The following is a 20,921-nucleotide window of genomic DNA, read 5'->3' on the forward strand; positions in this document are numbered from 1 at the left end:
TTTTGTTTACCTGTGTCGGTGGCAGGACAGAGGGCGCAGCTGAACCCCCAGCCCTGCCCGTACAGACAGCAGCAGTCTGTGAAGGTGACGTGAGCTCCCATCAGGACGCTCTGACACACCAGGCCTGCCGTCACGTGCTGCCAGCAGATGGACAGGTTCTCATCTGGAGAGCATGAAGAAGTCAACACCAGAGCAGAGAAAGCAAAGCAAAACCGATGGCAGGAAGCGATTCATATAGTTTCTCGACTTTTGTGTGAGTCTGCATGCTCCGTCCGCCTGTCGCTGTGCTGCTGGAACACCAGAGTTTCCGTGATGATGGACAATAAAGGACATTTCTATCATTTCTAGGTAGGAGAAGTAGAAGCAGGAAGCTCGGGTTTACCCTCATTGAGGTCGGAGGAGTTGACACAGTTTCGTTGGGTGTCGTCGAGGACCAGAGGAGGCTGACAGCTGCAGTAATATGAACCAACTGTGTTCACACAAATCCCTCCCACACAGCTCTCCTCTTCACACTCATCATGATCTGACACAAACAAAGAGGGAAAAAACTTTATTGACACAGAAATTCAAATCAGTTTGAGCAAATTTAGCTGCTGAGTTTCGGTTCGGCGTACCGACACACTCCAGCAGTGTGCTGTTGTAAACGTATCCGCTGGAGCAGTAGCAGCTGTATCCCGGGATGTTGTTGACACACACGCCGTTCTTACACACCTCTGGATGGAAACGCTTACACTCATCCACATCTGGCACGAAAAAGGACACGTGTCTCAAAGATGTTCTCATTCATGTCCGCTGCATCGCCCTGCAGCGTTGTGACGTACGGATTGTTACTGATCCTGTTTTTTACAGTCCAGACTTTCTGAGTCTGAGGGTTTTAAAAACACTTTACACCTTCTGGGTTACGAGTTCCCAACTTTCTGAAAACACAGCAAATATCTGAAAACATCTGGAAACAGAAGGACCAGGGTTAAAGAGGTCTGTCTGTGTTTGTACCTCTGTAGCTGAAGGCTCCTGGTCCTTCTGTGACATATCCATTCCCACTGGGACACAGAGTTAGAAACTCAGCTGCAACACAGAAAGACTTTATCAGAAAATGAACCAAAGCGCAGCTCTGAAGTCCTGATAGGTTGATAGGTGGCCTGCATTACTATAAACACAAGCTTTCCCACCTGTGTATGCTGTAGGGCAGGGGTGGTACTGGCAGCCCAGCCCCCAGCCCTGCCCCAGTGTGCAGCAGCACTCCTGCTGGGTGGTGTTGGTGGCCAGCAGGCTGCAGGTTCCCCGCTCTGCCAGGTTGTAATAACACTCCCTCAGCTCGCCAGGACGAGCCTGAGGAAGGGGCGGCAGCATCGGAGACAGCTCCACCACACTGGCGTGGAAAGAGGAGGAGGAGGTGGTAGAGGATTGGCGGGCACGGACTGAGTCTGTTTCTGAAGAAAAATGAGAATATGAAAGTTAAAGTAGCATCTACCAAACGGGTTTGGGTGTTTGGCATGTTTTAGCTTTTGTTCTGCGAGGTCATCTTTGGCGACCATCACCGGTTATTTCAAAATACAGTTTTTCCTGTAGCCAGAAGTGACCCAAGATATCAGCTAATGCTATCAAGCTTGGTTAGCATGCTCCAGGACACAGATCCAAGATTTTCACTGAGCAGAACCTGAGCTCAGACCTCTTTAGTACAATAACCTCACAGTAGCCTTTTTATTGATCCAATAATTGCATTAAAAAAGCTCAAACACGGAGGAGAGGTTCAGTTCAGGCATGCTAGCTAGCTGAGGTGAAGCTAGCAGACAGCTAGCTGCTACATCTACTGTGTGACCATCCACCTGTCAGTCAAACAAGGCCAACTTTAAGCCTTAATAAAATTAGTCAGCTCAGTTCTAAAAATCATCCTCCTCTCATACTGTTGTTAAGAAGGGGAACATTTTGTTTATTTCTGTTTTAAAGCTGGATGCTTTAACAAGGAGACTGACTCACTACAACCTCAAGTGGTTATTAGAGGAATTGCAGCTTTTGTCGGCAGTTGGGGAAAAGAAAGACCAAGGATCGTTATTCCATCTGCAGCATTAGAAGAGGCCCCCACAGCAACAACATCAGCAACAACAGAGATGAAAATCTTATTAAGGGCAAGGGGCTGGGATGGAGTTGGGTTGTGGCTCGCGTGAGCAGCAGCAGCTACACAGCAGCCATAGTCTCGTATGTGTTTACCTAGAGCTGCAGCGTGGACGCACCGTCTGGCCGCCGTGTCGTAGCTGTGACCCGCCTGGTCACATTCACACATGAAGGACCCCTCCACGTTCTCACAACGAGCTGAGCCACACACACCCGGCAGAGACACACACTCATTCACATCTGAAAGACACAAACGCATTTCATTCACATTTTTTAGATTGTTTTGCAGATTAACCCATTAAAAAAACAATAATCTCAGGCACACAAAACAAGAAAGTTAACAGCAAAAACAAACAATAATGAAAGTTAAAAGAAGCCAAATGCCCAATTAAATGCTTGTCTTTGCGGGGCTGCTGTGACTCCGTGCCTGGGGTCACCGTAATGACCCTAATATCATTGAAAAGCGCAGCGTCGCTGCTTTCAGGAACCGTTGGAATTCTTTAAATTGAGCAAATGGTTCAGGAGTTACAGATGTTGAAAACACCCATCTGACGCTAGCGACAGTTTAGGCTTTAGAGGGTCAAACACTGTGATGCTGAAAAAAACATTTGTAGGATCCAAATTCTTAAAATGTCTTTTTGTATTTTTTAGACCCAAAAGCCTCGAATCCTCAAAAGGACTCGGGTGAGCTCATTGTGAAACCTGGCCCCACCTTATCATGCGAATTCCTGAGGTCAGATGTCCCAGGATGTGAGTGGGCGTTAAGGCGTCTGGGAAGGGATCTCAAAACTGGATTATAGATGGCAGAGAGTTGGTGTCGTAAACCACCGCCTCTGTTCAAAGATGGTCGCTCACAGTGGACATAGATGCTTCTTTCACTCCTCTTTCAAACCATCTGTCCTCTCTGTCCAAAATGTGAACATTGGCATCCTCGAAAGAGTGACCTTTGACCTTTAGATGCAGATGAACAGCTGAATCTTGTCCTGTGGAGGTGGCTCTTCTGTGTTGTGCCATGCGCTTGTGAAGTGGCTGTTTGGTCTCTCGATGTAGAGGTCTGGGCATTCCTCGCTGCACTGTACGGCAAACACCACATTGTTAAGTCTGTGTTTTGGCGTTTTGTCTTTCGGGTGAACCAGTTTGTGTCTGAGTGTGTTGCTGGGTCTGAAGTACACCGGGATGTCATGCTTGGAGAAAACCCTCCTGAGTTTCTCTGATACACCGGCTACATAGGGGATGACAATGTTGTTGCGTCTGTCCTTCTTATCCTCCCTCGCTGGTGTCTGATCTTCTTTTCTGTGCCTCTTTGCTGACTTTAAGAACGCCCATTTAGGATAGCCGCACGTTTTGAGTGCTTCCTTTACATGTGTGTGTTCCTTCTTTTTCCTTCAGGCTTAGAGGGAACATGTTCTGCCCGGTGGTGTAGGGTCCTAATTACTCCAAGTTTGTGTTCCAGAGGGTGATGGGAGTCAAACAGGAGGTACTGGTCCGTGTGTGTGGGCTTCCGGTAAACTTCGATGTTGAGGTTGCCATTCTCTTCAATGTGCACAGCGCAGTCCAGGAAAGGCAAACAGTCATCCTTCGTGTCTTCCCTGGTGAACTTGATGTTTTTATCCACAGCGTTGATGTGCGCAGTGAAGGATTCCACTTCTTGTGTCTTGATTTTGACCCAGGTGTCGTCTACATATCTGTACCAGTGGCTGGGTACTCTTCCTTTGAAAGAGCCAAGAGCCTTCCTTTCCACTTCCTCCATGTAAAGGTTGGCTACAATAGGTGACACGGGGGAGCCGTGTCGTCTACACTACACGTCTACTACACGACTACAAGAAGACAGCTCCTTGGAGGACAGGACCAACTTCACACCCGATCAGATTTGCACACTGTTAGACCTCTGCCTCACCACTACATATTTCAAATACAACGAAGGCTATTACAGACAAAAACATGGCTGTGCCATGGGCTCCCCCGTGTCACCTATTGTAGCCAACCTTTACATGGAGGAAGTGGAAAGGAAGGCTCTTGGCTCTTTCAAAGGAAGAGTACCCAGCCACTGGTACAGATATGTAGACGACACCTGGGTCAAAATCAAGACACAAGAAGTGGAATCCTTCACTGCGCACATCAACGCCGTGGATAAAAACATCAAGTTCACCAGGGAAGACACAAAGGACGACTGTTTGCCTTTCCTGGACTGCGCTGTGCACATTGAAGAGAATGGCAACCTCAACATCGAAGTTTACCGGAAGCCCACACACACGGACCAGTACCTCCTGTTTGACTCCCATCACCCTCTGGAACACAAACTTGGAGTAATTAGGACCCTACACCACCGGGCAGAACATGTTCCCTCTAAGCCTGAAGGGAAAAAGAAGGAACACACACATGTAAAGGAAGCACTCAAAACGTGCGGCTATCCTAAATGGGCGTTTTTAAAGTCAGCAAAGAGGCACAGAAAAGAAGATCAGACACCAGCGAGGGAGGATAAGAAGGACAGACGCAACAACATTGTCATCCCCTATGTAGCCGGTGTATCAGAAAAACTCAGGAGGGTTTTCTCCAAGCAAGACATCCCGGTGTACTTCAGACCCAGCAACACACTCAGACACAAACTGGTTCACCCGAAAGACAAAACTCCAAAACACAGACTTAACAATGTGGTGTTTGCTGTACAGCAGTGAGGAATGCCCAGACCTCTACATCGGAGAGACCAAACAGCCACTTCACAAGCGCATGGCACAACACAGAAGAGCCACCTCCACAGGACAAGACTCAGCATCCATCTGCATCTAAAGGTCAAAGGTCACTCTTTCGAGGATGCCAATGTTCACATTTTGGACAGAGAGGACAGATGGTTTGAAAGAGGAGTGAAAGAAGCATCTATGTCCACTGTGAGCGACCATCTTTGAACAGAGGCGGTGGTTTACGACACCAACTCTCTGCCATCTATAATCCAGTTTTGAGATCCCTTCCCAGACGCCTTAACGCCCACTCACATCCTGGGACATCTGACCTCAGGAATTCGCATGATAAGGTGGGGCCAGGTTTCACAATGAGCTCACCCGAAACTCTGGCTGATTGGGACCCACACCCAGTTTCACACCTTGGCTCAGGCGATTAGAGGATCATCAGGGGGTCCTTTTGTCCCTCTGTGGGGGGAAACTCCCACTAGGTTTATATCTGGGACTCTCCACCATTTGACCTTAGAACTGAAGAAGCTTCTCGGATGAGAGGTGAAACGTCTTCAAGTAACTTAAAGAAGTCCAGACGCTTTTCTTTGCAAGCTCCTTTGACTACGATGACCTGGATGACTGAGAACCTTCACAGACATATCGAATCCTCAAACTTGTGCTCTAACACGTACCCACGCAGGTCTTTCCATCGGCGGCGGAGGTGAAGCCTTGGTCACAAATGCAGCGGTAAGTTCCAAACAGATTCTGACAGTAGGCGTTGGCGCCGCACACTGTCGTGTTGGCGCATTCATTAATATCTGATTGAAAGAAGAAACGAGAAGGAAGTCAAGTCCATCCGTTCATCCATTTTCTACGACTCGTCCGGCCTAAGCAGAGATGAGGCCTCCCTCGTGGATGCTGAAGCGTCGGTGACGTGCTCAGACTCACCTTCACAGATCCCAGCGTGGTTCACCTGGTAGCCCGGCTCACAGTTAGTGAGGCAGCTGTAGGAACCAATGGTGTTCTCACATCGCTGTGACCCGCAAATGGAACCACCGGACAAGACGCATTCGTCAACATCTGGAAGAGACAGACAGAGGTCGTTAGACGTCAAGGTTCACAGCTTTGGATTGGCCTGAAACATGAGGCCAACACTTCCTATGGAGCACCTCAGGGTTCAGTACTGGGTCCAGTTAATATCTATGAGTAAGTATGTTGTATGTTTATAAGACCACTGCTGGTTAGATTACAGAGATGTATGGAGAAGAGCTTTGAACCACCTCATGGAAACCCATGAAAGCTTTGAATACATCGGTCCTATTTTAATTTCCTTCTTTGGCTCACAGGAAATCAAAATACTTATTTTAATATTCTTCTTCTATTTGTCACGATTCATTTATCAGTTTATCTGTTCGTCTATTTTTTGGATGGTACTGGCAGCCACGAGGAGATGGACACAGGCTGCAGGTTCATGACCTCCTTTACAGGTCAGGCCTACTTAAACTGGGCTGAAGGTGTGTGTGTGTGTGTGTGTGTGTGCGCATACCAAGGCAGGCAGTCCCCTCGGGGTTGGTGGTGAAGCCGATTTGACATTCGCACTGGAACGAGCCTTCGGAGTTGACACAGCGACCGTCCGAACACACCCCCGCCTTAACACACTCGTCCACGTCTGCACGAAGACACAAGAAGACACAACTGAAGAGCCACAAACAGGCAGCAGCCGAAGGCCTGCAGAGCATCTCACGCAGCATGCAGTGATGTCCGTGGGCTCTGCACGCCATCGCTGACTGCACAGGTGTAAAAGATTTGTGGACCTGACTGTAATATATCCGACACATCAGCTCCGACATCAGTCCTGCTTTCCTGCGACGGTCATGAGGCTGCTGTGGTATTAAACGAAATACTTAAACATCTGAATACGGACGTGCGCACAAACCCAAAGAAGCGTCCTGATAAACGTTCCCCGTTTCATGGGCGGGACTCACCGAGGCAGGCCGTCCGGTTCTCGCTCAGCGTGAATCCCGGCGAGCACACACACGTGTAGGATCCAGGCGTGTTCACACACTCTCCTCTGGAGAAACAGAAATCTCCGTCCAAACACTCGTTAATGTCTGAGGACACACACACACACACACACATTAACGGTTTGACACACCGTTCTGCACGAGGGCGCCTCATCACCACACACATCTGCTGAAGTTATATTTAACTAGCAGAGAGCGACCTCACCTCTGCACTGCCTCCCCAGGCCGGAGGTTCGGTACCCGGGCGCACAGTCGCACCTGAACGAGCCGACGGTGTTCACACAGACCCGCTCTGCCTCACACGCCCTGCCGCTCACACACTCGTCGATGTCTGCAGCACAGAGAGTGACATCATCATTGATGTCGCCAAAGTGCTGCTCACAGGGGGTCATGTGATTGTTGGGTTTTTCTCTGTATCTATTATTGTAGCGTCTACTGTACAATATAAAGCGCCCTGAGCCCACTGTTGTTGTGATTTGGCGCAGTGTAAATAAAACTGGATTGAATTGAAAATTGATTGGCCTTCCCTAACTGATTTGCTCAGAGGCTCCGCCTTCTGCCACTGCGAGCTGAGGATGGATGATGAAACGGTGATGAGTCGAAACATAATGTTGATTTCTAAACAGGATCAGCTCCTGTGTGTGTGTGTGTGTGTGTGTACCTGTACACACTCCATCCACGCTGTGGTATCCCTGCCGACAGTCCACACACCTGTAGGAGCCTTCAGTGTTCACGCACCGCTGACCGGGACAGGAGTCGCCGTCCTCACACTCGTTTATATCTGCACACAGAGTGTGTGTGTGTGAAACTATACTTGTGGTCCCCACAAATTTGAAGACACTTTGAAGAATCTAAATGTGGTTTTCGTGTCAGGGTTACAGTCGGGTCAGGCTGAGGGTGGGAAAGCACGGCAATGAGATGTCCTCACTACGATATGAAAACGAGCGTGTGTGTGTACCTGTGCACTGCCTGTCGGTCAGTCTGAATCCTGCTCTGCAGGAAACACATCTGTACGAGCCCACAGAGTTCACACACATCTGCCCGGGACACTGAGACGGCTCTGCACACTCATCCACGTCTGCACACACACACACACACACACACACACACACACACACACACACACACAGAGTGACATCATACAAACAAACTAACATTTACATCACTAACTATTTGTGACGTGTACCTGTGCAGGTGTTGTTCTGGGGCTTGTAACCATGGTGACAGACACAGCGGTAGCTCCCTGGCGTGTTTTCACAGCGGCCGTTGGAGCAGGGATTCTGACGACACTCGTCGACGTCTGAAGGCACAGCGGGAAAGAGGAAACGTAAACAAACGGGAACGTCAGCGAGTTTCAGGAGGAAGGTTTTTGGTTTCACTGACGGTTCAGGATCCATTTTTTAATAAAAAAGAACAAAATTACAAACAGAGAAACAAGGTTCAAATATACTGTTTTTAAACCCCTTTTAGTCGCACACGTGGGCGTCCTCTGTAGTCCTGCGTTCGCCCAGCGCCGGGGAGCAGTGTGTACCTCGCTCAGGGCTACCTCAGGATAGCCGTTCGGTGGATTTGAACCCCGACCTTCTGATCATGGGGCGACTGCTCTACCTTCTTAATTACATGTTAGTATTGTTTTTACATTTTTGGGATACTTTCATAATTTTCAATAGTTTACAAACATTTTCAAATATTTTTTATTTTTATTAGAGCTCAGCAGCAAACAAAAAATTCTGATGCACTATTATTTTACTGATACTTTAATTTAGATTTTATTCTATATTTATCTTTTCACATTTTGACTTTTATATGAATATATTTACGGAAATCATTTTCACAAGTATAAGTAACATATTTACTAATATCTATTCAGTTTGGGAAAACATGAATATTAATGCTTAAAGGCTTTATGATAGTTTATAACTATAATCGATGAACGGCAGGACGACAGCGTCTGAACGAAACAGCAGCTGAGACGTTTTTATAGTTTACTAAGAATTATTTTCTGATATTTTTCAACTATAAAAAAAAAATCAACTAGATGTTTTCATTGAACTATTTAAATTAAAATAATTATTATTGTAACATATTTGTGTACCTCTGCAGACGTTGTTGAGCAGTCCGTGTCCCGGCGGGCAGGAAACACAGCGGTACGAGCCCGGCGTGTTCACACACTCCTGACCCGGACACTGCAGAGGGTCGGCACACTCATCCACATCTGACACACACACATCAGTGATGTCATTTATAGCAGATTTATCAGTCGGATAATTAAGGCCAGCTGTCTTCTGATTGGCTGACTGACTCTCTATGACATCATACAAACCCACGAGTTGAAAAAACTCCTGTAAACTGAGTGTTTAGAGCAGTCTGCACAGGTCTAACGTGAGAGTGCAGCTTTTCTGAACCGTGTGAGGCTGTCTGGAAATCATCTCTAAAATAGAAATTAATTAAGCTGAGCCGTGGCGGCCCTTTACCTGTGCAGGTGTTGCCAACGAGCCTGTAACCAAGCCGACAGATGCACCTGTAGCTGCCCGCCGTGTTGTCACAGCGACCATTAACACAGGGATTCTGCCGGCACTCGTCGATGTCTGAGGAGCCAAACAAACTTTTACTAAACATGTTCTGATTTAGGACAATTTTTCCAACATTTCAATAAAATGTTTCAATTTCAATAAAAAGGTTCCAGAGTTTTATTTTCTGTAATGTGGTTTCATAACTCGTGTTTATGTTGTGATCTTAAAGGTCCGGACTGCGCAGACGTGCTGAAGCATCTCACGGCTGTCACCGGGCAGGAAAACAAACATGAAAACGCTTTAAAAAAGACAGGAAGTGGCCGTCACCTTGGCAACTGGTCTGCTGGCTGTTGCCTCTGTATCCAGATGGACACACACATCTGTAGCTCCCAATGCTGTTCACACACTGTCCTACTGAACACACAGCTGGAGACTGCAAACACTCGTTCACATCTGCGCACACACACACACACACACACACATTATTATAAAAACATACAAAAACAACTGAACAAATACAACATTCAGTTTCTGTGTGCACATACACACAAACCATGTTTGGAAACTATCCACGGAAAAGAAAATAAGGAAAATATTGAATGTAAAATAAACGAAATCTATTCAAATGATGTTGCATTTGTTTATTTGTAAAATAAAAATTACTGTTATTGTAAAATATCTGTTAATCTGCAAATTAAAAATAATGCAGAAATATTTTTCTATAATAAACATGATGTGATACAATATGATGACTTTCAATAAGTTCATGTAGTAACTGTTGCTGCTACAGATCGTATCGTTACAAACTCTCCGTCTGATGATCAGCTGACATTTAAAACTGAAGGATTCACACGTTCATATCTCACCCTGGCAGTGTGTGCGCTGCGAGCTGAGCTGGAAGCCCCGATCACACACACAGGTGTGTTTCCCACCTGGCTGATCCACACAGCGGCCACGGCCACACACCCCCGGCCTGCTCTCACACGCGCCTTGTACTGCTGCACACAGAAACATGGCGGTTAAGGTTCGTCACCCGCCGAGCGTCTGCAGCTGACCTCAGGTCAGCGCTCTTACACGTCAGATCGTTCACATAAACACAAAGACAGTTTTATCAAACGGATTCTGCTTTGATCTGAGCGAACTGACAGAACAGATGAAGGACGTCCTTCCAACACGCCGTCCTCTCCGTCCAGTACTCACTCTGAACTCTGGGGGGCGTCGTGCTCACAGCCGGTCTGGCTTCCAGAGGGAGGTCTTCGCTGGGTCTCGACCCACGCTCGGGGCTCTGCGGCTGGGCCGGAGCGGGGAGGGAGTCCCCTCTGGATGGCGGCGGATCGGCCCGATACACTGAAGAGAAACGATCGGCTGCTGAGAGCAGAAACAACGACAGGTCAGTTTGTCTTCAGCAGCTCCTTCCTCTCTGACACAATCATCTTCATCAAACCAAAGTGCAGCAGGTAAAGGTTGTTCATAAACGCTGCCAAAGACTTCCTGCTTAGTAGATGCAGAAGAAGCTCTGCTAAGATTTTAATGAATCACTCAGCCTCGATTCAAAAAGCAAAGGAAATTAATATTAAATATAATAATAATAATAATAGTAAATTTTATTTAAAAAGCACCTAAGACACCCAAGGACACTTACCAATGTACCACTTAGAATAAAACACATAATAGAACAACGACACAATGAAGAGCAATAAAACAAAAGCTCAAGATAAAATTAACAAACAGTGGATTCACAGTGAATATGCAGATTTGAACAGATGGGCTTTGAGTTGGGATTTAAACTGGAGGAGAACCAATGTTTCTTATATCTGGGAGCAGAGCAGCTGAAAGCTCTGCTTCCCAGGGTGCTGAGGCGGGAAGAAGGCCCAGCAAGCTGGATAGAAGAAGAAGATCGAAGTGAGCGGGCAGAAGAGATCGTGCTTAACAGGTCGGAGAGGTAAGGAGGAGCGAGGTTATGAAGGGCCTTGAAGGTGAGCAGACGTTTGTCTGAGATTTCACTGGGAGCCAGTCAAATTCCCCCAAATTTTGGGGGAAATCATGCAAAAGAAAATCACAGTAGTCAATGCGGGAGGTAACAAGACTGTGGACAAGAATGGACGTAGACTGGGTGGAAAGAGAAGGAAGCAGTCTGTTAATGTTGCGTAGGTAGAAATGGGCAGAACGGGGGAGATTTATAGGAAAGTGAACTGTCTAGATCAGCGGTCTCCAACCTTTTTTGCGCCACGGACCGGTTTATGCCCGACAATATTTTCACGGACCGGCCTTTAAGGTGTCGCGGATAAATACAACAAAATAAAACTAGTACCGGTACCGAAAAAAAGAAGATTTATTCATAACACACGTGAAAAGACCCAGGAAAACCGAGTTAACGATAAAAACGATAACAAAATAACACTGAAAACTATACATTTCACACCTGAGCCTCAACTCTCGCGGCCCGGTACCAAACGACTAATGGACCGGTACCGGTCCGAGGCCCGGGGGTTGGGGACCGCTGGTCTAGATGACACCAAGGCTCTTAACCTGAGGTGAAGGGAAAAGTGTGGAGTTATCGATGGTGAGTGAGAAATGATTCGCCTTCAGCAGGTTGGATTTAGTGCCAATAAGGAGGATTTCAGTTTTATCCTCATTAAGTTTAAGAAAATTAGAGCTGAACCAGGATTTTAATTCAGTTAGGAATTCTGTCAGGGAGGAAGGTGGGAGGGAGGAATCAGGTCTGCAGGAGAGATGTGGCTGGGTGTCGTCGGCAAAACTGTGAAAGTGAAGATCAAATGTGAAGAAAATATAAAAGTGCAATAATAAAAAACAGCGGCAGAGCCTCACAGTGTTAGATGCTTTTATATGCTGCAGGTTGTTGTAACTCATGTTGTGTTCATGTTTGTCAAACATGTGTGAAAAGGCTTCTTTAACATAACCCAACAGCTTTTAGAGGATTCTGCTCTAAATCGGACCTCAGGTCTCCTGAAACGTCTCACTGTCTGTAAAGTTGAAATAAAACTGTTGCTGGTGTTTATCGATGATTCCCAAAAGAAAACTTCGCTGTTTTGCTACCTTGGCTCCCGGCGGACGGAGGCTCAGGTCTCAGTTGTGTTGAGTCAGGTCGGCTCTGCGAAGGCCGGGTTCTGCCCTGGGTGGCCGAGGTGCCAGCACTGCCAGGCTGCACAGGCCTGGAGGAGGACGAGGAGGACGAAGAGGAGGAGGAGGCGGGAAAGCCTGTGCCTGGGCGGGGCTGAGGTTGGGGCTGGGGAGGACTGGGTCTGGTCCCAGCTCCTGTGGCACTGGAGGTACTCGCTCCACCAGAGGGAGGGGGTTTCAGTAGAGACCCGGACCCTGAAACAGGACCTGCAGGGGGGGGACTCAGGCTCATCACACTGACTAACACATCTTTGTTTAAATCGATCTGCAGGTGTAATCTTAATCAACCAAATCGTCTTCAAACATGACTTAGAAACAATCAAAAACAAGAGTTCATCTGAAACAGAGTCAGGATGTAAACGCTGCAACGGTGACAACATTAAATCTGATTCTGGATGAGTTCAGGTTCAGTTTAAGAGGAGCTCAGTCTTTAAACTTTAAAGTTTTTAATGCTGTCATAATTTATAATTATTATTATTGTTATTATTGATCATTAAGGTGGAGCAGACCCAACACTCCCATGACAGAAGCATGAGCAGCCGGTGTACCCTGGTTGTCCTTGTTGCTGCCGTTTACCAGCACAGCTCCGCCCCCCTCCGGTTCGCTGACTCTCTGGTTGAATTTAAGAGTTGAAGGCGAGTATTGGTAACCAGGACCAGCGGGACAGATCTCCTTAAAGGCCACTGAAGGAGGAGATGGAGAGAAGAGAGAGGACACACTTGAAAATTCACCTGAAGCCAAATAAGCTGAGTCGTGACGTCGTCCTCCTGAACCTACCTGAACCGAAGTACGGACACCTCTGGCAGTCGGGTCCCCAGGCTTTGCCGACACGGCTGCAGCAGCAGATCTGCTTGGTGATGCTTTTGAGAATAGGCAGGGAGCAGGAGGACGGACCCAGACCTGAACCCAGGACCCGGTAACACTGACCCTTCTCCTCAGAAATGACACTCTGGGCTGAGGAGGACACACAGGAAGGAGGGGGACTCGTTACACAGATGATCCACCCGAAGCTCGGCCGGGACCTGAAGCAGAGCGCTGCATGCAGAACAAGTACATGCTGTACCCAGACCCGCTCGGTTTAAATGACACAGGAAGACGTGGCAGGCGATGCAGGAACAGGAAGCTTTCCGACGACACAGAACATCAGCAGGCCGTGTCAACAGATCTAAATTCAGATGGAAGTTTAAGCACCTGCAGACACGGCTTCACAAGGACCTCAGTAACCTCCCATGCAAACATCTGGATCATGGCTTCTATCAAAGAGGACACGAGTGTTGGCACCGCTCTGATATAAAGATGGGCGCAAATTCTGGGTCTGAAAAATGAAACCGACACTGAAGTGCTCCAAAGCTGCATTCTCTCTACTGACCAGCAGGGGGCAACTCCTCAAAACGAGTAGATGAGCACGAAGCGTTCCTTCCTAACCAAGATAGTCAGGTTAGGAAGCTTCATCCATACCTGCTAGTTAGTGTTCAGCAACATCCAAGTAAAATCCAAGAATTTCACTCATTGAAACTGGAGCTCTGCCTCCATGGACAGGTTGTTACTACAGTAACCTCACAGCAGGTCACATTCAATTCAATTTTATTTATATAGCGCCAAATCACAACAAACGTCGCCTCAAGGCGCTTCATAGATACAGAGAATAACCCAACAATCATATGACCCCCTATGAGCAGCACTTTGGCGACAGTGGGAAGGAAAAACTCCCTTTTAACAGGAAGAAACCTCCGATAGAACCAGGCTTAGGGAGGGGCGGGGCCATCTGCTGTGATTGGTTGGGGTGAGAGAATCATGATGTCATTTAAAATGCTCCAACAGCACAAACACGGTCCAGAGGTCCAATTCGGGTGAAGCTAGCAGACAGCTACTGACACCTGTGCCACCATCCACCTGCCAGTCAAATAGGCCACGCCCCTAATAATGCACACTGTAAGCCAAACAGGTGAGTTGTGCAAACATTCTTGTTATGAAGGAGAAAATTATCTGTAAAAACCAAACAGTTTATCAGTGTATCAGGCTGTAAACTAAAGCTTCAACATGTGAGTCTATGGGGACTGACTCACTGCTGCCTCTGCTGGACGTCAGAGGAACTGCAGCTTCATTTGCTTCAGTGTTGGCTTCATTTTTATTCTGCTTTATTTCTTTTACAGGAAACAGACTCTAGATTGTGGGGAGGGAGCTGCGCCGAGGGGATAACTCAGCCCAGTAAGCGCAGGTTAAAACACAAACAGGAAGTAGAACAATAGAAAAAGCACAGCCGTGTGGATGTCAAACAAAAAACCTTCAATTTGACAAAACAATGATTTGGATATAAAAAATATTTCCAGGAAAGGATAGAGATTGAAAAACACACAAACCCAAACCAGACACACTGTTAAAAAAAGTAAAGCTTTGATTAGAGCGCTGTCATCAGTTACCGGGTAGACCAGCATCCTGAAGCTCCTCCTCCTTTGATTCACTGAATGCCGGTCGGAATAAGCAGAGCACCGGTCAGGCTTCACAAAAACCATCTGAGCACTCCCCCTCATGTTCCCCAAAGAACAACGAGCAGAACAAAGATTCAAAGTTGACCTTTAAAAACTCATTATTCCTGCTGAAGGTCTGAGCCCAGTCCGAGGAATCTCATCTTCAGATTTTCAGCAAAGCTCAGACTAAATCAACATTTCTTTGTAAGAAAAATTGTGTTTAGAACATCTTTAAACTTACAGCAATGCTGCATTAGTGTAACTTTAATACCTGTTGATGGCTGTTTGAAGTTGAAATCAGCCAACACTGTGTAGCTTGTCTGATAAACTACACAGACACTGGAGTAATAATTTGTCCTGTGTTATATTATTTTATCAGTTTCAGTTTGCAGGTTGTCTGTGTGTCCTACACCGGGTTTGTGAGTAGACTCCTGTGGTATCAAAGTGACATCATCACACTCGCCAGTCCAGCCTTTTACACCTTAACACAAAAATGATGCTTTTGAACAGAAGCTAAAGTTAAAGCTGAGTCTGCAGTGCAGTTGTTGAGGTGGCGCAGGGAGCCAAACCCTCACTGCCCACTGTGTTACAGCTGTAGTAGAAATTAGAGTTACTTCCAGCTGTGCAGCAGCTTCAGCTTTTCTGTACTTTGATGGCGCTGCACAGCTAAACTTTGAGAGAGACGAGCCAACCAAAGTCCGGGAGAAACTTGGGGAGCTCAGACGGATTCAGGAAATCCTGACAGGAGTCGGCGTCATTCCTCATTTCATTCCCAAGCCGGCGGCGGCGGCAGCGTGCGTGTAAATGTGCGTTACTTACAGATGCAGATTCCATGTGAGGCGTCGAGGATGAACCCCAGCCTGCACACGCAGCTATAGCTCCCCCTGGTGTTCACACAGATGCCGTTCTCACACAGCCCCGGCTGCAGGCACTCATTCACGTCTACACACACACAAACACTTCAGGCTTTTCTCAGCTCTCAAAGCGATCCGACGTCAAACGTCCTCTAAGACACCGTTTATTTACTTACGCCCGGATCCCGAGTGGGCTCATCAGAAAACTAAACTTTTTAAAGATGGATCAGTCGTCTGGTCGTAAATAAAGAAATCCATCGCATAGGAAACATGGAGACTTTAAACAAATCAGATGAAGATTTCTTCATCTTGGAAGCAGGTCAGAAGGTCAAGAGCTGAAGATCTTACATTTGGTAGCTGACAGTTCGTTGGTATTATCTTTATGTTAATTCTGATCGATGTCACTTTTGTTCACGCAGTAAATATGTTTTTGATCGCTAATGTCTAAACAGACTGGAATATTTATAAACTTCTGACTTTAAAAGCAGTTACGACAGTTAGTTATGATTATTTTCTCCAAGAAATCTGTGTCGAGATAAAGAGATTAATGACGTGACCATGGCAGAGTAACAGAAACAGCTGTCGGAGAATCATCACACTGAAGCTATTAATGCTAATATCAGCCTGTAGAACTACAGTCTAAGGTTAAATTAGGCAGTTAAACTTTTAATTGTTACAGCTCAGATTTTTGGTTTCTTTCTACTAAAACTTTCTGATAAAATGTTGGTGGAAGAAGTTTTGGTTCCCTTTGCAAAGACGAACAAATCTCAGTATAAAATAGATTAAATAAGGATTATTTTACATATTAATTCGTTAAAAGCAGCCACAGTAGTGTTGTTATTCCTGGATTTATTTGTAGTTTGATGACACATATCTGCAAATGACCACATGTTGATCCGATTTTGTCCTATGTATAGTATTGTATATAGTATTGTAACTGACCAGGGCTGCTCTGAGTAGTTTTTGTACAAGTTTTGAAAACAGGAAGGCATATCTGCTAATTATTCCTTTATGTAATATTTTCATAACAATTATTCAGGCACTACGTGAAGCTGTCAGCCAGTCCCGTGAAAACGTTACTGCTGTGGTTTAATGACAGAACAGGAGCGGATGGACCTGCTGATCCGTTTCTCATTTAACAGACGTTCACATTTAGGAAATGAAAAGAAAGAACCTTCTCCGATCGATCGTTTAGTTTCTCTGTTGTTTAAAGAACAGAATATTTCCACCGCCTGTACGATTACAACCGCCAAACTCACCGACACACTGCGTTCCATTGGCTCGCTCAAACCCAACTGGACAGCTGGCATCGCTCTGACCTAACAATGATCAATAACCAAATACACGGTGATCAATCACCAGTTCTTGTGGAATAATTATCTGATCACATACTTATATTTAATGTTTGCTAGGAGAGAACACAAAACACAGTTCTGCACTGTTTCTAAGAAATATATTACAAATTAAATTATTTATAAGAAAAAGGTTGTAAGATGAACAGAGTTTGTTACATTAAAGTCAAATTAGGTCAAACAGAAACACCAGGGGGCGCCATCACAAAGCCAAAGCTATAAACAGCTTTAAAGATCTTCTGGTCAGTTTTAATGAACCATGACAAACATCAAAAACTGTACCAGTTATGTGTGTGTGTGTGTGTGTGTGTGTGTGTGTGTGTGTGTGTGTGTGTGCGTGTGTGTGTGTGTGCGTGCGTGTGCATCCAGGCCCTCTTTTCTGTTCTTTAAAGGTGTATGCCGTCATTCTTTACAGGCTGGTGTGAAGCTGGATGCCAGCAGTTGAGCTAATATGATTTCCTGAGTGTGTGTGTGTGTGTGTGTGTGTGTGTGTGTAAAGCCTACAGTCCCACAGTTGCATTCCTGTACTGTTAGTCAGCTCTAAAAGAACAAGGCAGCGCGATTACTTACTGTGTGTGTGTGTGTGTGTGTGCTTGTGAGGACACACTGCTGGGTTCTCACTTGGAGGCAGACCTCGGGAGGCCTGTTAAACGGTTTGGACCTGATTCGATTTCAGTGTTGAAATCATGATGTTTGAGTTCCTCAGAAGACATGTATTAACTACAGTCCCCACAAAGACAGATGAACAAATATGAGTGTGTGTGTGATGAAGTCCAACAGTTACATAAGCAGCTACTGGTGAAATATTTCCCAAATATTAAAGTCATGAAGTAGCAGACCCTCACTCACAGAAAAAGTGTTAGTATAACTGTGCTGGTACAGGTATCTTTGTGAGGACGTCTATAAACTCGAGCCTAAGTGAGGACATTAGTGAAGAGTGAGGACTTCTTCTCTCGCAGAAAAAAGGAGAGCTTTCTAAAGACCTCTTTTATGACACCTTTGCTTGCTGACCCTAAACCACTAAATCAAGCCGGTGTAATGCTGCAGCAGCATGCGACTTTACATAGCATGTGGCCGTCAGCTTTTCACATGAATGTCGGTTTCAAACGCCACTGCTGGCCCCTTACTCTGCCACCTTTCTACCTTTTACAGAAAAAGGCGAGGAGGAATAACAGTGCATTGTTTTAATATTGATGGGTCCTTTTCTTTAGATATAAAACACTGCAATGACCACCAGCATGAAACAGATGTCATACTACAATATTCCTGCTACCAGGGAGTGTAAACAGTGCATGTCTGGTTTACTGTCAGGGACAAAGTTAGAGCTATGGGAACTTTTTTAATTACCAGAAGGTTTTTGGGCCTAATTTAATGTCTAAAGCAATAATAAAATGTCAGACATGGTAGGTTATGGAAGCCTGAGTGGACCACACAGTGTGTTATGTTGTGTTATATGAGTATTTTGTATACCTGTGATCTCAGGACAGATGACACAGTCATCGATGCCCCAGGCCTTTCCGATCCCTCTGCAGCACATTTCCTTGCTCCGAAGGCCAGGAAGAGGAGAGCTGCACTAAAAACAAACACAGTCCAGGATAAATCTGATGGACCGCAGTCATGCTAACATCTATCAGGCTGGACTTTCATCAAAACAAGACGCAACAATATGCATCGTGTAGCAACAAGATGATTTAAGGACTTCTTTGTCATTTTAAAGGATGTACGACCATGTGTTTGTCTTTTTGTAATCACATTAAAGTTGATCTATTCAGTATTTCCTTACTTCCTGTCATATATCTCCTAACACAGTGATAACTCGCCAAATGATGAGGTGTATATGCACAAGCAATCCCTGTGTGCCAAAGGCTCAGCTTTCAGATTGCTTTAAACACTCAGTTTCAGACTGTTGGTTCTACTCTTGGATCCCTATGATGTCATAGATCCCTAACATGGGTTCAAGGTCATGCTGACATATTGTGCCACTCACCTGTCCGTCTTTAACCTCTCTGAAGCAGTACTTAAAGCTGGACTGCTGGGTGTAGACGCTGTCCCCTGTCACAGTCTGGGCCAGGACTCTGCTGCCAGCAGGAGCCGGAGCACCTGCTGACCCTGAGGAAGAGGAGGAGGAAGAGAGCGTCCGCAGGGTGGGAGTGAATCCAGACACCTGGAACGAGAAGATTCAACTTACCTACAAGCAAGTGAATGCAAAACATACAGGCATATTCAATGAAAGGGTTAAAAATAAATGAATAAATGACATTAAACTTGTTCTGTGGTTAAAAGTTTAAAACTCCTGCAAGAAATTAAGACGACTGTTTAGATGTGCGTCTGTCAGTCGGACCTCGGGTACAGGAGGAACATGGTGGTTTCGTCCTGGTTGTGGAACTCTGGCCCAGCTTTTTATGAGCTCCCAAGGAGGAGCACAGGAGTTTGTCACCAGTCTATATGTTCTTTGTGGATTGGAAGAAGGCGTTCGACTCTGTGGGATTCCTGTGGGAGTTGCTTCGGGAGTATGGGGTGTCTAGCCCATTGCTACGGGCCATTCGATCCTTATACAACCTTTGCAAAAGCTTGGTCTGCATAGCCGGCAATAAGTCGGACCCGTTCCTGGTGGGTGATGGACTCCGCCAGGGCTGCCCTTTGTCACTGCTGATGGCCTCCAGCTCGCAGCAGTTCCCAATCGAGTGTTAAGCAGCGGGAATGAAAATCAGCACCTCCAAATCTGAGGCCATGGTCCTCAAAAGGGTGGAGTGCCCACTCCGGGGCAGGGACGAGTTCCTGCCCCAAGTGAAGCAGTTTAATAATAATAATAATGGATTGCATTTATATATATATATTCGAAACCCTCAAAGCACTTTACAATGCCACTATTCATTCACTCTCACATTCACACACTGGTGGAGGCAGCTACAGTTGTAGCCACAGCTGTCCTGGGGCAGACTGACAGAAGCGAGGCTGCCATATCGCGCCATCGGCCCTTCTGGCCATCACCAGTAGGCGGTAGGTGAAGTGTCTTGCCCAAGGACACAACGACCGAAACTGTCCAAGCCGGGGCTCGAACCGGCAATCTTCCGATTACAAGACGAACACCCAACTCTTGAGCCACGATCGCCTTGGTTAAGTATCTCGATGCCTTGTTCGAATGATGCGGGAAGTGAGCGGGAGATCAACAGATTGGTGCTCTGGCTGGTCACGAGCTGTGGGTAGTGACCGAAAGAACGGGATCACAGATACAAGCGGCGGAAATGGCTGGCCTCTCCCTTAGAGAGAGGGTGAGAGGTTCTGCCATCCCGGAGGGGCTCAGAGTAGAGCCGCTGCTGCTCCACATCGAAAGGAGGCAGCTGAGGTGGTCGAGGCATCTGACAAGGATGCCTCCTGGGCGAGGTGTCCAGGCATGTCTCACCCCTCCAGGGCAGACCCAGGACACGCTGGAGAGATTATATCTCTTGGCTGGCCTGAGAAGGCTTCAGTGCTCCCCCGGAGTAGCTGGAGGAGGTACTTAGGCTGCTTGCCAAACGACATGGCCCCGGATAAACGGAAGAAGGTCGATGGATTTAGATGTTTTTAAAGAACTTCCAAGATTTTTTTTAAATAACTAAAGAATTCTATATTTAAGAAAACAATTGTTTCAAATAAAATCAAAGATTTAAATGATAAAAAATAAATTATAATATAAATTATATTATATAGATATAATATAATTATTATTAATTAATAAAAATGTAATAAAAGATCATTAAAAGATTTAAAAATTCCAATTGTAAAATTTAGAGATTATTAATAACATGTAA

At 46.1% G+C, this 20,921-nt stretch overlaps 1 protein-coding gene across 4 annotated transcripts in view; it reads right to left on the reverse strand.

Moving 5' to 3' along the window:
- The window catches only part of ltbp4 (latent transforming growth factor beta binding protein 4), a 58,779-nt gene that overhangs the window by 7,088 nt on the left and 30,770 nt on the right, over positions 1–20,921 (reverse strand). Inside the window, exons 8-33 of one of the 4 annotated variants that reach the window (XM_085184672.1) lie at positions 19,118–19,294; positions 18,601–18,703; positions 17,038–17,097; positions 15,744–15,866; positions 13,234–13,410; positions 13,005–13,139; positions 12,373–12,663; positions 10,516–10,683; positions 10,182–10,313; positions 9,643–9,768; positions 9,277–9,390; positions 8,898–9,017; positions 7,989–8,102; positions 7,761–7,880; positions 7,464–7,583; positions 7,008–7,133; positions 6,764–6,889; positions 6,325–6,447; positions 5,727–5,858; positions 5,471–5,596; positions 2,209–2,352; positions 1,170–1,430; positions 994–1,065; positions 615–743; positions 383–523; positions 11–163 (exon numbers count right to left, since the gene is read on the reverse strand). In XM_085184672.1, coding sequence (XP_085040798.1) covers positions 11–163; positions 383–523; positions 615–743; positions 994–1,065; positions 1,170–1,430; positions 2,209–2,352; positions 5,471–5,596; positions 5,727–5,858; positions 6,325–6,447; positions 6,764–6,889; positions 7,008–7,133; positions 7,464–7,583; positions 7,761–7,880; positions 7,989–8,102; positions 8,898–9,017; positions 9,277–9,390; positions 9,643–9,768; positions 10,182–10,313; positions 10,516–10,683; positions 12,373–12,663; positions 13,005–13,139; positions 13,234–13,410; positions 15,744–15,866; positions 17,038–17,097; positions 18,601–18,703; positions 19,118–19,294 — 3,613 coding nt within the window. The remainder of the gene's footprint in view (positions 1–10; positions 164–382; positions 524–614; positions 744–993; positions 1,066–1,169; positions 1,431–2,208; positions 2,353–5,470; positions 5,597–5,726; positions 5,859–6,324; positions 6,448–6,763; positions 6,890–7,007; positions 7,134–7,463; positions 7,584–7,760; positions 7,881–7,988; positions 8,103–8,897; positions 9,018–9,276; positions 9,391–9,642; positions 9,769–10,181; positions 10,314–10,515; positions 10,684–12,372; positions 12,664–13,004; positions 13,140–13,233; positions 13,411–15,743; positions 15,867–17,037; positions 17,098–18,600; positions 18,704–19,117; positions 19,295–20,921) is intronic. The other 3 variants (XM_085184673.1, XM_085184674.1, XM_085184675.1) reach the window with 3 other exon arrangements.

The sequence above is a fragment of the Neolamprologus multifasciatus genome, chromosome 14, assembly GCF_963576455.1.
Source record: "Neolamprologus multifasciatus chromosome 14, fNeoMul1.2, whole genome shotgun sequence".
In the NCBI taxonomy this organism is placed as follows: Eukaryota; Metazoa; Chordata; class Actinopteri; order Cichliformes; family Cichlidae; genus Neolamprologus; species Neolamprologus multifasciatus.